General features: G+C 34.1%; 1 protein-coding gene across 2 annotated transcripts; it reads right to left on the reverse strand.

The window, feature by feature from the left end:
* Window positions 1–7,662: 7,662 nt before the first annotated feature.
* On the reverse strand, window positions 7,663–13,241 carry LOC114412378 (probable disease resistance protein At5g66900). 2 transcript variants are annotated; one of them, XM_028376232.1, is made up of 7 exons: window positions 12,798–13,241; window positions 11,764–11,828; window positions 10,800–11,459; window positions 9,866–10,269; window positions 9,305–9,666; window positions 8,713–8,966; window positions 7,663–8,590 (listed from the first exon to the last, which is right to left on the reverse strand). In XM_028376232.1, the coding sequence occupies exons 1-7, from the start codon at window positions 12,821–12,823 to the stop codon at window positions 7,761–7,763; spliced, it is 2,601 nt and encodes an 866-aa protein (XP_028232033.1). In that variant the 5' UTR covers window positions 12,824–13,241; the 3' UTR covers window positions 7,663–7,760. The 2 variants fall into 2 exon arrangements, with proteins under 2 accessions (XP_028232033.1, XP_028232034.1); XM_028376233.1 differs by lacking the exon at window positions 12,798–13,241 and adding an exon at window positions 12,008–12,303 and having other exon boundaries at window positions 7,761–8,590.
* Between the last annotated feature and the right edge of the window lie 230 nt (window positions 13,242–13,471).

Consider the following 13,471-nt stretch of genomic DNA (forward strand, 5'->3'; position numbering starts at 1 on the left):
CCATAATCCCTTAACCCTAAAATTTAAACCATTAACCCTTAACCCTACCTTTTAAACCCTTAACCCTAAAATATAAAAAATAAACCCTAAAAAATAAATCCTAAATTCTAAACCCTAAACCCTTAACCCTAAGTTTTAAACCCTAAATCCTAAAATATAAAAACAAAACCCTAAACCATAAATCCTAAACCATACACACTAAATTCTAAACCCTAAATCCTAAACCCTTAACCCTAAACCGTAAATTATAACCCCTAAACCTTAAACCCTTAACCATAAACCCTTAACCCTAAAATATAAAAACTAAATCCTAAATCCTAAATTATAACCCCCTAAACCCTTAACCCTACCTTTTAAACCCTCAACCCTAAAATATAAAAAATAAACCCTAAACCCTAAACCCTAAATTCTAAACCCTAAACGGTAAATTTAAAACCATAAACCCTTAACCATAACTTTTAAACCCTAAACCCTAAAATATAAAAACTAAACCCTAAATCCTAAACCCTTAACCCTAAATCCTAAAATATAAAAACTAAACCCTAAACCCTTAACCCTAACTTTTATACCCTAGACCCTAAATCCTAAATCCTAAATTCTAAACCCTAACCCCTAAACACTAAATTCTAAACCCTAAATCCTAAACTCTTAACCCTAAACCATAAACCTTAACACCTAAACTTTAAACCTTAAACCCTTAACCATAAACCCTTAACCCTAAAATATAAAAACTAAACCCTAAATCCTAAATTATAAACCCTAACCCTAAACACTAAATTCTAAACCCTAAATTTTAAACCCTAAACCCAAACCCCTTAACCATAAACCCTTAAATCCTAAATTCTAAACCCTAAAACCTAAGGCTTAGACCCTAAACACTAAACCATAATACTTAGACACTAAACCCTAAATCTTAAACCCTAATCCCTTAACCCTAAAAACTAAACCCTAAACCATAAACCCTAAGGCTTAGGCCCATAAACCCTAATCCTTAAACCCTAAGGCTTATGTGTTACTTTTTTCTGTTATTCTATAGTGTTTAGGGTTTATTCTGTAATGTTTATTGTGTTGGGTTTAGTCCTTGTTCCAGATAGTCCATAATGACTAAGTCCATAGTTTGTCATTATAGATAGTTAAAAAAAAACTAAGGTAGAGAAAAGAAAATAACTAACGTTTCTAACTAACGATGAACACCAATGTCACTCAACCTGGATTGATCCACTCCATTTATTTCAACTTCTAAATGTAATTTTATTTCATTTGAAGTACACATTCAAAAATAAGTAACTGACGATTTCATTGAAGACCACAAATTAAATACATTGAACAAAACCTAAAGCAATACAAGTCACTCATCTAACATACATAAATCAATTAAATGAATTACTCCCACGGTCAGATTGCATTGGACATCGGCGCCTATTGTGCCCTTCTGCTCCACATCTACTACATTTTTGTCGGTGGTCAGATGGTTCGACCCAATCCATCCCATTCCTTATCCTTGTTGATTTTGGCCGACCTTTCGCACGAATTGTAGTTGGGTCAGGGATTAGTGTCCATGCCTCATCAGAAGGAGGAATTGCCGCTTCATTCCCAAGAGGCCACCACTGTGCGGAGTATGCTTTTAAGATGTTCTCATTCGTGTAAACAACATCTATATATTGGTAGTAGTTCATGCTCACGTAACCACAAACTGCAATAATGTGTGAACATGGATAGTGAAGTGCAGAATACCTTCCGCATTGACAATAATGGCCATTCAAGTTAACTGCCCACTTTCGTCCGCCACGTTGCGTTATAGGATTGAAGGTCTCCTCTACTTCAAACCTTGTCGAGTGGATATCATACACGCAAACGATGTGCGAACAAGCTTGTTCTTGATTTTTCCTAAGTTCTGTAACAAGCTTAGAACAATAAACTTGGCCTTCTCTTAATTGTCTTTGGGCTTGGTGACCACGATCAACAAAGTACTTTCGGCACCTACTATATGTTGACTTGACCAACGTTGTTATTGGAATGCTGCGACAATCTTTCAACACCTTATTTAGACATTCTGATAGGTTGGTTGTCATGTGACCATATCTTCGTCCAGATGTATCGTAAGTCATGCTCCATTTTTCCTTTGAAAATCGATCAATCCATCTTGCTATGGCTGGACTCAATTGACGAAATTTTTCTAAGTTTTGATCAAACACATGCTTGAAGGGAGTGTACACTGCATCAAATTTGTTACCATCAAAAGTTGTACGTAGATATGAAACTCAAATAAACTTAATTTATAAAATAAACCTTACCCAATTTCTTGAAAATTTCTTTTTGTTTCGCGTTGTTGAATTTGCGATTGAAATTGCTGGCTATGTGTCGGGCGCAGTAGACATGATAACCGTGGGGAGGTTGCCAACCAGGTACTTCGTTAGCGACATCAGACTTTATACTCGCGTGACGATCAGATATTAGACAAATTCCATTCTTATCTGTGACGTGTTCACGCAAGTGGGCCAAAAACCATGACCATGCTGTTAACGTCTCGCCTTCGACCACGGCGAATGCTAGAGCAAGAACACCACCATTTCCATCTTGCGATGTGGCCATTAACAGGGTCCCACAGTATTTCCCGTATAAATGTGTGTCGTCAATTTGTATGATTGGCTTACAGTACTTAAAAGCCTCTTTGCATTGACCAAATGTCCAAAATACTCTATGAAACTAACGATGTTCGCGACTCACCCTATTACCAACAATAAAATCGTCATGTAGTATTTGAAAGTAAGAGCCAGGAGAATGATTTTGCATGTGTGTTAGCCATGACGAGAGTTTCGCATACGACTCTTCCCAATCGCCATATTCAATTGCAATCGCCTTTTGTTTTGTCATCCATGCTTTTCTGTATGAAACCTTATAGGAAAATTCATTATTTATCCTTTCTTGAATCAAAGAAATTTTTATTGATGGATCTTCTCTGATCATGCCTGTAATTCAAATAATAAAATAAAATAACAAATAACACAAAAGTAGGATAACATGAACATCAAAAACGTACCTACTACGCAAGTCACAATTAAATTTGAATCAAGCTTCTCATGGTCTTGTGTCATAGTCATATTTAGACATGTGTGCGGTCCACCCCATTGTGTCACTTTCCATGCATAAGTTTTTTTAGATAAAATTGCCCTCATATAAAAAGGGCAAGGAGACTCTGCGCTGTTGTTGGGGCAACAAACGATATATTTGTGTGATTTCGTTTTAACAACCTTAAAACTTTGATGCACCTTCATCACATATTGTTTCAATGCATTTTTGACCGCATCTTTACTGTCAAAATCCATGCCAACATATAATTCTTGTCCAACATTAAAATTCGTTGGCATGTCCAAACCACAAATGTCCTCCTCGTCCGAATGACTCCAATTGATATTATTATAATGTAAAGCATCATTCCAAAATGGATTTTGAATTCCTGGTACACCTAATAATTTTTAAAAAAATCACGTCAACAAACTACTCGTATTTAGTTATCATTAAATACAATTGTGATAAAAAGATAGATGTATTCAACTAATTTTGTATTTCATAAAATTTACCTTCAGTTGGGTGAACAATTGAAACTAATTCAACGATGTCGGTGACTTCATCATCTGTATCAGATATTCCATCAACACTACCACCTTCATCGAAAGACTCTTCAACGTATGAGTTAGACGCAAGATAATCATCATCATCATCATCTTCATCGTCATGTAAATTGCTTATATTTCTTGGCAGTTCCGACTCATGATGAGATACATTATGTCCACATGACATAACATAATTTGCAGCATGAAACATAGAACCACCAGCAACATCCTTTTCTACGTATAATTCTAGAACTGACATTTGTTGTTGTTGTTGAAAACTTTCGATCATAGTTTCAACATCTTCGTCATCACAAATTTGCAACGCAACATATTTTCCTGAAACTAAAAATCTACAACTTATAGTAGAAATAATTTCATTATTTTCTAACTTTACCTTATCTCCAATTCTTTTTCAAAGCATTGAAACTAATTCTGCGTTTAATCTGAATCGCGTTTTTACTGCCTTCAAATATTACACCATCATTGTCTTCATATACTCTTCCATTGAAATACAACACTGTAATAATTGAATTCATGATATACCTACATGAACAAAATTAAAAATAATTAATCATAACAACAGTAGTTTTAAAATAAATAAGTGTATTTGCTTGCTTCATCTACTAACTTAAACTTAAACTTAAACTACAGATTAAAATTTCATTCTAACTTCAAAAAACTAGAAGGGAATCGGGTAATTATTTGTAAGGTCTGTCCACCCATGAACAAAGGCTTGTAAATAATTAAACATTATTAAAATAACTTCAAAGTAAAAAACCTAATTACAAAAATTAATAAGCTTAAACTTCACGTTAAAATTTGTTTCTAAATAAAAAAATTATTACTTCAATTAAATATTTTGAGAATTATAAAAATAAAAAAATCTATTTGCTTCCTCTATTAAACTTAAACTAGACATTGATACGTCATTCTAACAAAAAAATTATTACTCAAATTAAATAATTCAAAAAAAAATTCCTTAACTTCAAAAACTTCAAGAGTCACCTCTAAATAGTTTTAACTCACAAATACCATCAACAAAAGTTTATAACCGAAACGGTCACACATCAAATTTCTAAGCCACAAAAACCATGAACAAAGAGGATTACAAATAATTACTCATAATAATTTTAAAATAAAAATTCTAATTCAAAAAATTAATACGCTTAAACTTTACCTTCAAATGTTAGTCTAACAAAAAAAATTATTACTTCAATTAAATATTTTGTCAATGATACAAATAAAAATATTTATTTGCTTTCTCTATTAAACTTAAAGTACACATTCATACTTTATTCTAAAAAAATTACTCTAATTAAATAATTTATGAAAAATTCCTCAACTTCAAAAAAATTTCAAACACAAAATGGAAGGGTTATAAATGGAAGGATTACACTTAAAATTTCAGACACAAAAACCATAAAAAAAAGGCTTACAAATAATTACTGCTAATAATTTTTAAATAAAAAATCTAATTCACAAAATTAATACGCTTACACTATAAGGGAATCAAGTAAATATTTGTAAGGCCTAATTACAATAATTAACACGCTTAAACTTCACGTTCAAATTTTTTTCTAAAAAAACAATTATTACTTCAATTAAATATTTTGTCAATCATAAAAATAAAAAAAATCTATTTGCTTGCTCTATGAAAAGTTCCTCAACTTCAAAAAAAATTCAGACACAAAATGGAAGGCTTATAAATGGAAGGGTTACACTTAAAAAAATTTCAAACAAAAAAACCATAAAAAAATAGGCTTACAAATAATTACTGCTAATAATTTTTAAATAAAAAATCTAATTCACAAAATTACTACACTTCAAACAAAATGAAAGAAGGCTTTAAAAAATTGACTCAATAAAAAATCATTCCTTTAAATAAATACAAAATATCCTTACTTTAAATAAATAAATAACTTTGAGCAAAATCAGCAAACTTCACGAAACTGCCTTTCTTTCTCTCTTCTTCGGACTACTTTGTTTCTCTCTTCAGACTACCTTTGCTTTCAGTGTGAAATTTTGTTCTTACAAATGCTCCTATTTAAAGCCAATTTACACGATGCAGCATGTGATCATCTCTACAATAAAAAATTACAGGGCATTAAAACTTTATGCATGTGAATATGAAATTGTATCCATGTGAACCCTTAGCATGCCATGCCCTAGCCTGCAAATCAGCAGAACCCTAGCCTGCTGCATGTCACCCTAACATGCAAACAGTGCCCTAAGCTAAAGGCAGAACCCTAGCTGTAGCTGTGTGAAGGTGTGAAGAAGCAGGTCCACATAGGTCTCGCAAGAACCAATGGCGGGACTGATCCACGTTGCAAGTGTCCCGCCATTGGTATTGGCGGGTTGCCCAGTCAGCAGCTGTCTCGCTAGAGCTACTGGAGGCTTACCCTGTAACGCTGTTGGTGCTGGCGGCACCCAGCCACGTCAACACCATTCTCGCCAGAGCTAGTGGCGGCATCCATGGAGTCGCTGGTGCAGCTGGCGGCATCCAATAGAAAACAGACCCCCCCCCCCCCCCCCCCCGCCCAATAATTTCTTTCAAAAGGGACCCTAATCCGTAAATAGTTTATAAATGTGTCCCTCTGCCGTAAATTTGCCAACATATTAGTCTTAAATATAAACAAATTTTAACTAATTCTATCTTACTTAACGAGACAATTTTTGAAATACTCCTTTATTTAATTGAGGTTTTGTTTTTAATCACTCTCTTTTATTCTTGGTATCAAGTTTTCAAGGAAGAATAATTTAAGAAAAAAGATTATATTTTAAATGAAATTGACACAAGTAAATGATCCTAACCAATTAACTTTAATTTCTTAAGAAATGCAACTTAGTAGGAACCCAAAATAAAATTCGTTAATTTATCGAGAACCTAAAACATGTTTTATTCCTTTTTTTTCTCATATTTGAGACCGAAAGACAAGACCGACTCAACAATGAGTGAGACCTAAAATAAATTTTCAGAGATTCTTTTAGCTTTAAACGAGAGAGTTATATAGTGAATCTTTTGCTAAAATATGCACTTTTTTTATTAATATATGTGACATTTTTGTTTAATAAAAACTAATAATTTTTTTTTATTGATGAACCTTAAGCTAGCTTAAGCTTTAGACTACCTTATCCTTGGGTCACCCTACTGGGGGAGAGTAAATTATTAATTATCTTCATAGTTGTTGCTAATTTTTATTTAACGGTCTTTGTAATAAATTATTAAAGACATGCCAAATAGCTACAAAGACAGGCCTTCGGACCGTTTTATGAGTAAAAAAGAATAAAAATCAACAAAGACAACACAATCACTCTATCAATCTTATTTTTGCATTGCTACACTCCGTCATTAGACCACTGATAATATTAAATTATGTTGCATAATTATTACGTCCTTGTACAATCATGACTCATGAGAAATGTACCAATGCTTATCTGGTCCGCAATATGACGACAAAGAAGGTGTCGCTCGCTTATCAACTTGTTCACAAATTTTCTCAAGTGTTTATAAAATATTCGCTACTAACGTTCAAAACTAGAAACTCTATCTTTTGCATCGTTACGAAACAAAGCACTTTGTGAGTAAAAGCAAATTTATGCTAGTGATGATGGTGTATACACCTTCACATTAGTCGAAGAAATCGTTAAACACGTAAGATTTATTTTGTTGCGTGTTGCGACGCTGAAAAAAATATGCGATTACATACATCACATTAGTCGGGAACCGAATCAGAACGTAAAATTTGAGGGACAAAAGCTTAAATTTGAATATTAGAAAACATACTTTATAAAAACAAACTTTTTAACTTACCATAGTTCAATTATTTTGTGGACATCATCATGCTAAGATGTTCACTCATGACAACACATACAACAAATAAAATCGCCAACTTCTTTCAAGTAACATAGTACTGTTTACACTAAACATGCAAATACTACTACAGCAACTTGAATACACATTATTATCCATATTTTAAACAAGATTATTACACATGAAACAGTCACGGCCATTGGTCTAACATTTATAGAAAGAGGTCATAGGAGCAAATTGAACGAAACCAGCTTCAGTTAACATCAACTCGAGGAACCTCAAACTTTAGATTTGGAATCATAGTTTCAAATGCTTCCCATGAACCAGGTCATGTCTTAGGAGCTAATAGAATGAAGCCAGTTTAAGTTAACCTCGACTCGAGGAACCTCTAACTTCAGATTTGGAAGCATAGCTTCGAATGCTTCCCATGAAGCAGCTGTCTCTTCATCACATACCACCACCTTCAAATTCTCAAGATTGGTTACTGAGTATGGCAATTCACACCTTGCACAGCTTGTCATATTGAGATTCCTGAGATTACATAGATCACCAATGTCCTCTGGTAAACTTGAAAGGCTTATGCAGTTTGAGAGGTCAAGAAGTCTTAGCTTAGAAAGTTTTACAATAGAATCTGGTATCTCTTCCAAATCAGTACAGGAACTTATGTTCAGGAGTTCCAAATTCAACAACTGTCCAATTTCTTGGGGCAGAGAACTAAGCTTGTGACAATTAGTAATACTGAGCTTCTTTAGTGAGACAATATCACAGATCCCAGTAGGCAATTTCACCATATCCTTGCAATAGTCAATGTTCAAATCTGATAGTTTTGGAAATGAATCCAAAACTGTGATGGTACCATTTTCAAAAGCCTGACTTATGTTACTACACATGTAGAGGGATAACTTTCCAAGATTTTTCAATGCCCCTAAGTGAGGAACAGAAATCCGCTCTAGTCTGATTCTTCTCAGGTTTGATACAGAGCTGAGTAGTTTGAAATTGTCTAGTTCACACGGATGAAAACCATAATTTGTCATGATAAGAACTTTTAGTTCACTCATTTTCTCTATGTACTCTGGAAAGGAATACTTCTTAGTTTGAAGATTTAAAACCAGAACTTCAGCTAGGGATGGTTGTATGTGGGACTGATATGAAGTGTTTGTTTCATCTGCAATAACAGCCCATATGATGTCAGATGGGGAAGAGTAATCAATGGAAAATCACTGTTACTTAATCATTAGCAATTTCACTATGTAAGAGTATATATACTTTAGAAATAGTATAACCAACCAGCTGATATAGACAATGTGCGGGCGGGGACCTGTTGGAGTGTCTGTTTAACACTGCATCTGCAAAATTTTGACAATAAGCGGGCTATCATGCCTTGTTGCTTCTCCTCGGATTCATTTATGTCATTAATCAGTCTTTTTCTCTTTTCAATTGGTTCCAGGTTGTTTTGATAGATTGCAAGCTCTCTTAGAAGATCATGGAGGATGACGTAGTGGTTATTGTAGTAGTAATTGTCTGAGTCACTTGAATTTTTCCTGGTAAGAAAAAAATAAATAAATCCTTAGGAAGAGAAATTATCACACAAGATTAAAATACATGCTCTCTACCATATACATTCAGTACAAATTTCAACTTCTGTCAGAATAAGTTCATAAAAATAAGTATAGAGTTGCATATTGTAAGAACTAAGAACTTTAAATTCACTCCAAAATTGTCATTTTGGTTGATTTTATAAAGATCTAATCGCTTCTCACATGACCTGCACATGCTATTGAATAATTTGTTCTGGGGAATAATTTACAATTTCACGTTATATATATATATATATATATATATTAAGTGGCTGGGAAGAAAAAATAACTAGTCATTGTACCTTGCTACTAAGACATTAACCAGATTCATGGAGTCTAATTTATTTATGATGTCCATTGCTTCTATGCCGTCATCATCAAATCCATATAACACTGCCCATATATCAATAAGAACAGGAAGAGGAATTCTTTGGTCTTCAGGAAATAACCCCAAGTCCATGAAGCACTCCTTGTTGTTGGGATTATCTTCCAAAACATGCAAGAGCTTTTGGAAGCATGTAAGTAATTCAATATTAGAATCAAGTATAGAATGACCTTGTGACAATTCCTCCACCATCTTTTGCCACATCTCAATAGGCCGATGACTGAGTGATCTACCAATCACTTTAACGGCAAGCGGTAAACCCTTGCAATATCTCACAACCTGCATTTCAGCACAAGCAAATAAAGTAAGTAAACAAACGGTTGTAACTTGTTACATTGGGTGCCCAAGTGGCAAGTAATCTACCATAATATTGGTTTGAGGAGTCAAAACACAACTTTGTACTCTCTAAATCAACAATGGCTTCAGACACAAAGGACTGGTACAGATTACTCCCAATGTCAGAAAGCAAAATAAGCACCTTTTGGACAATTTCTTTGTCAGGAATATGTGAACTGCTTTTTTCCAAGAGAGCATGATGTCGGAATAGGGTCATTGCATCTTCATGAGCAAGTGGTTTTAAAACATATGGGGTGCCATATTTAGGAAATGCAACCCTAGAAGTCACCACAATTTTATAATCAGACATCTGGAATTGAAATTTCTCAATGAGGGCTTCTGATCCAGGCCAAACATCATCCAAGACCAACAAAAGTGGACTTCCCTCAATTTTCCGCAGCAAAATTTCCAACCGTTTAATTGCATCTTCATCACTTATAAACTCAGGAACGTGGTATCCACAATGTTCAAATAGTCTTTCTATGATATTCTTCAACTTAGGCGTTTGTGAGAAGGTGAAAAATAAAATATTTTCCTTGAATTTACCTGGTGAAAGCAAAGAAATCTGTCAGCCAGAGCAATTCATTAATGCCTTGTAAAATACATAACTAAATGAACACCAAGCAGAATAGAAAATAAATTAATACAGATCAAACGAAAACGCTTCTCTATTCTGTTAAAACAGTATTTGCAAAGAATATGAGATGTTTTATAATATGTTCTTACTGATGTAAAGACACGTACGGATTAATCTCTCAAAAGACATCTGTATAGAGTAAACTTCAACTCTGCTTTAGAAATAGCCAAATAGGGATTCAAAACATTTCACATGCCACTATATTCATCTATTACAGATAAAACTTCCATAGATGTTTGAAAATTTCCAATAAACTTTTTAACATGCATCTTGTACTATCTTTAGTTTACAATAGAGTATTGTATATGAGATAGTGGACATACAAATGTAGTTATGAAAGCATTGATGAGGAGATAAACAAATTTCATGATGGGAATAGACTTTGTCTATAAGAAGAACTTGTCAGGCATCAGAGAACCAAAGAGGAATTAAAACTTACCCTTGACTTCTTCATCCCTACAGAGCTTTGTAGCCAAAGTTGTTTTACCAGATCCACCCAAACCAGTCAACAAATGGGTGGACATACCGTCCCTGAGAACCTCCATCTTCAACTTGCTCAACAGTGGATTCAACCCAACAGTGAATCCAGGGTTTTCAGGAACACCAAAAGGACACTTGATTGGTGATCCAACACCTTTAAGTTTCTGCTGAAAATTCTCTATGTCTAGAAGCTCAAGAACCTCTTTCACCTCATACAGTGTGTTTTTGATATACTTAACTTGGTTGTCATCTGCAGCAAGGGGATTATTCTTGTTATGCCAAAGTCCGTCCCCGTAGAGCGGAAGCCAAGAGAGAAATTTGGTCCACCAAATACTCCTGGAGCAGGAATAGCACACAAGCTCTTCCACTGCATCTTTTTCTTTCATAAGAGTGTTGATTTCTTCTCGGGGTGGTTCCAAGTGTTCATTGTATTGATTGATTTCCTGCAGCAGAGGAGTCATATTCTTGAGGGTTTTCCTCAGTAATCGTTTGCTCTTTTTACTCGATCTACTTTTTTCCACTATGTCCTTGATCATTTTCATTGCCGCTTGAAATCGTGTCAAAAGGGTAACAAGTTGTTTGGTCTCTCCCATGATAACCAACCTGGGACCTCCTTTCTCTGTTCAATCAAACAAGGAACAAGTTATATATACACTGTTAAGACAAAGACAAGAATTAAAAAAAAAAAAAAAAAACACAGAAAGCAAAAGAGCAATAGATACATAGATTTAACATGCAGGCAGAGAGAGTTCCTTATTTTTCTATCAGAGAATAGATACAAAGAGTCTCACATGACAGAATCAATGATACAATGAAAATCTTTCCTTTTCAAATTTTAAGTTCCAAATAGTATCAGATTGGAATAGAAATCAGGCAAAACATTAACAAAATTCAAGGAATCTTAACATATACTGTTATTATACCTTTGAGATAATCGCTCATGTCTGTCTCCTTTTTATTTGGGTTTTTTTTCGCCGAGTTAGTTCTTCTGGTTGATGAAAGTAGAACAACGGGTTAATGAAACTATTTACAATATGCAATCCAGTAAAAATAAGAGCAGCAGCAATGGTAAATTAAACTGAAACTAAATGTCAGATTTGCAATTGAAAAGATTAAAACTTTGGAGGCGCGAAACATGCTATATATAGCCATGTGTTTTGAATCTACCTTGGCTTCTTCCTTTGAGTTTCCAGTGGCTTGATGGATGAAACTTCAATGAAATTGCTTAGTACTTTAATGGATATTTTTCAATTCTTTCAATAACACATGGCGGTCAACATGCTTACTAAAGATAAGCTGGAAGATCAAATTTACAATTTTAACTAAATATTAATTAGAGAATTTGGTAAACTGCCGAAATCTTTTTTCCTTAATTAAATGGTCAAGTTGACAAAAATGACAAACTTGACTGTAACAAGGAAGATGTTGGAGTTTAGAACCCATCATGCTGGAGTTCTAAACTTTGGGTTTTAAACGTAGATTCCTCTTGCGTTTTAAGTGGGGCGCGTATTCCGTGGATAAAAACAGCGGTCCACGCGCAGCACATGAAATTGTCCTTCATGACGATACATTAATTATTGTCCTAGTTAGGAAATAGCTCGACACTTGGCAATAGTAAATGACTTTCGGAGAAAAGTCCAGGAAGGTGCTTCAACTACTCCAACAACTAGTATTCATGACTTGTCAAGTTAATCTTTTTTTTTTTCTTTTTGATATTCAATTTTCGACCAATAAAAAGTAAATAGCTTGCTTTACATTTCTTAAATTATTTATCTATATCAACTTGGTTTTTTAATATAAATATAAAAGAAATAAAAAATATCAAATAAAATAATAACAAATTTCTATATGAGTGACTCACAAGTATTCAAATATATCTAAAAAAAATCGTTTTTTCTTCTTTGTTTTACTTTTGATTAAAACAAAATCAAAATAATGGACGGACAGGATTCGTTACCCGCAACCGGAGGAACTGGTCGTCATGGATTAATCGTAGGTTGCTGGTGAAGGTTGTTTCTGCAACTTCCGGCAAGGCGCGTCTCGATTTGTGACCGTGAACAAGAAGAAACTAACTTCGGCGATGAAGCATGGTTCTGATGCGCGCCTCGTTGATATGGTTGTTGAGGCCCTCTTGCAGGGAAACATGGGAGATCGGAGAATTATAATAAGAAGGGATGATGAAGTGGAAACAAAGGGATCCATGTGAATTGCAGAAGCAGTCATAGAAATTGGTGAATGAACTAACACGCCACTTGAGAGAAGAGAAAGTGTTCAATTTGTCAAGAGTTAAAGGAGATCAACGTGTTCAGTTTTTCTTCCCCTCCTTTATAGTTTTCCGAATTTTCGAGTTCACCCATCTTCATCTTCTTTCGTCCTTGCTCACCACGCATGCCGGCAAACGACGCCTTTTCTTATATTAATGTATTGTCTTTAGTCAGCATATGGCGGATGCAAGGGAAAAAACTAAGGCTAGCACTAAGGGGGTGTCTAACTTAACTCTTAAGCCTCCCATTAATGGTGATTATATTTAAATTTATTTGTTAAAATAATTGCTTAGTAAAAAAAAATAGGTAGTTTTATATTTTTTAATGTGTTTGTTTAAATTATTTTTTTTAAATAATTTTTTTTATT

This window comes from Glycine soja, chromosome 5 (assembly GCF_004193775.1).
Source record: "Glycine soja cultivar W05 chromosome 5, ASM419377v2, whole genome shotgun sequence".
Lineage (NCBI taxonomy): Eukaryota > Viridiplantae > Streptophyta > Magnoliopsida > Fabales > Fabaceae > Glycine > Glycine soja.

Coding starts and splice junctions, on each gene's coding strand:
- LOC114412378 (XM_028376232.1), bottom strand. CDS start 12,823: ATGACGACCAGTTCCTCCGGTTGCGG. Junction 9,667..9,865: donor ACAAAGAAATTGTCCAAAAG/GTGCTTATTTTG, acceptor GCTGAAATGCAG/GTTGTGAGATATTGCAAGGG. Junction 8,967..9,304: donor GTTAATGTCTTAGTAGCAAG/GTACAATGACTA, acceptor TTTTCTTACCAG/GAAAAATTCAAGTGACTCAG.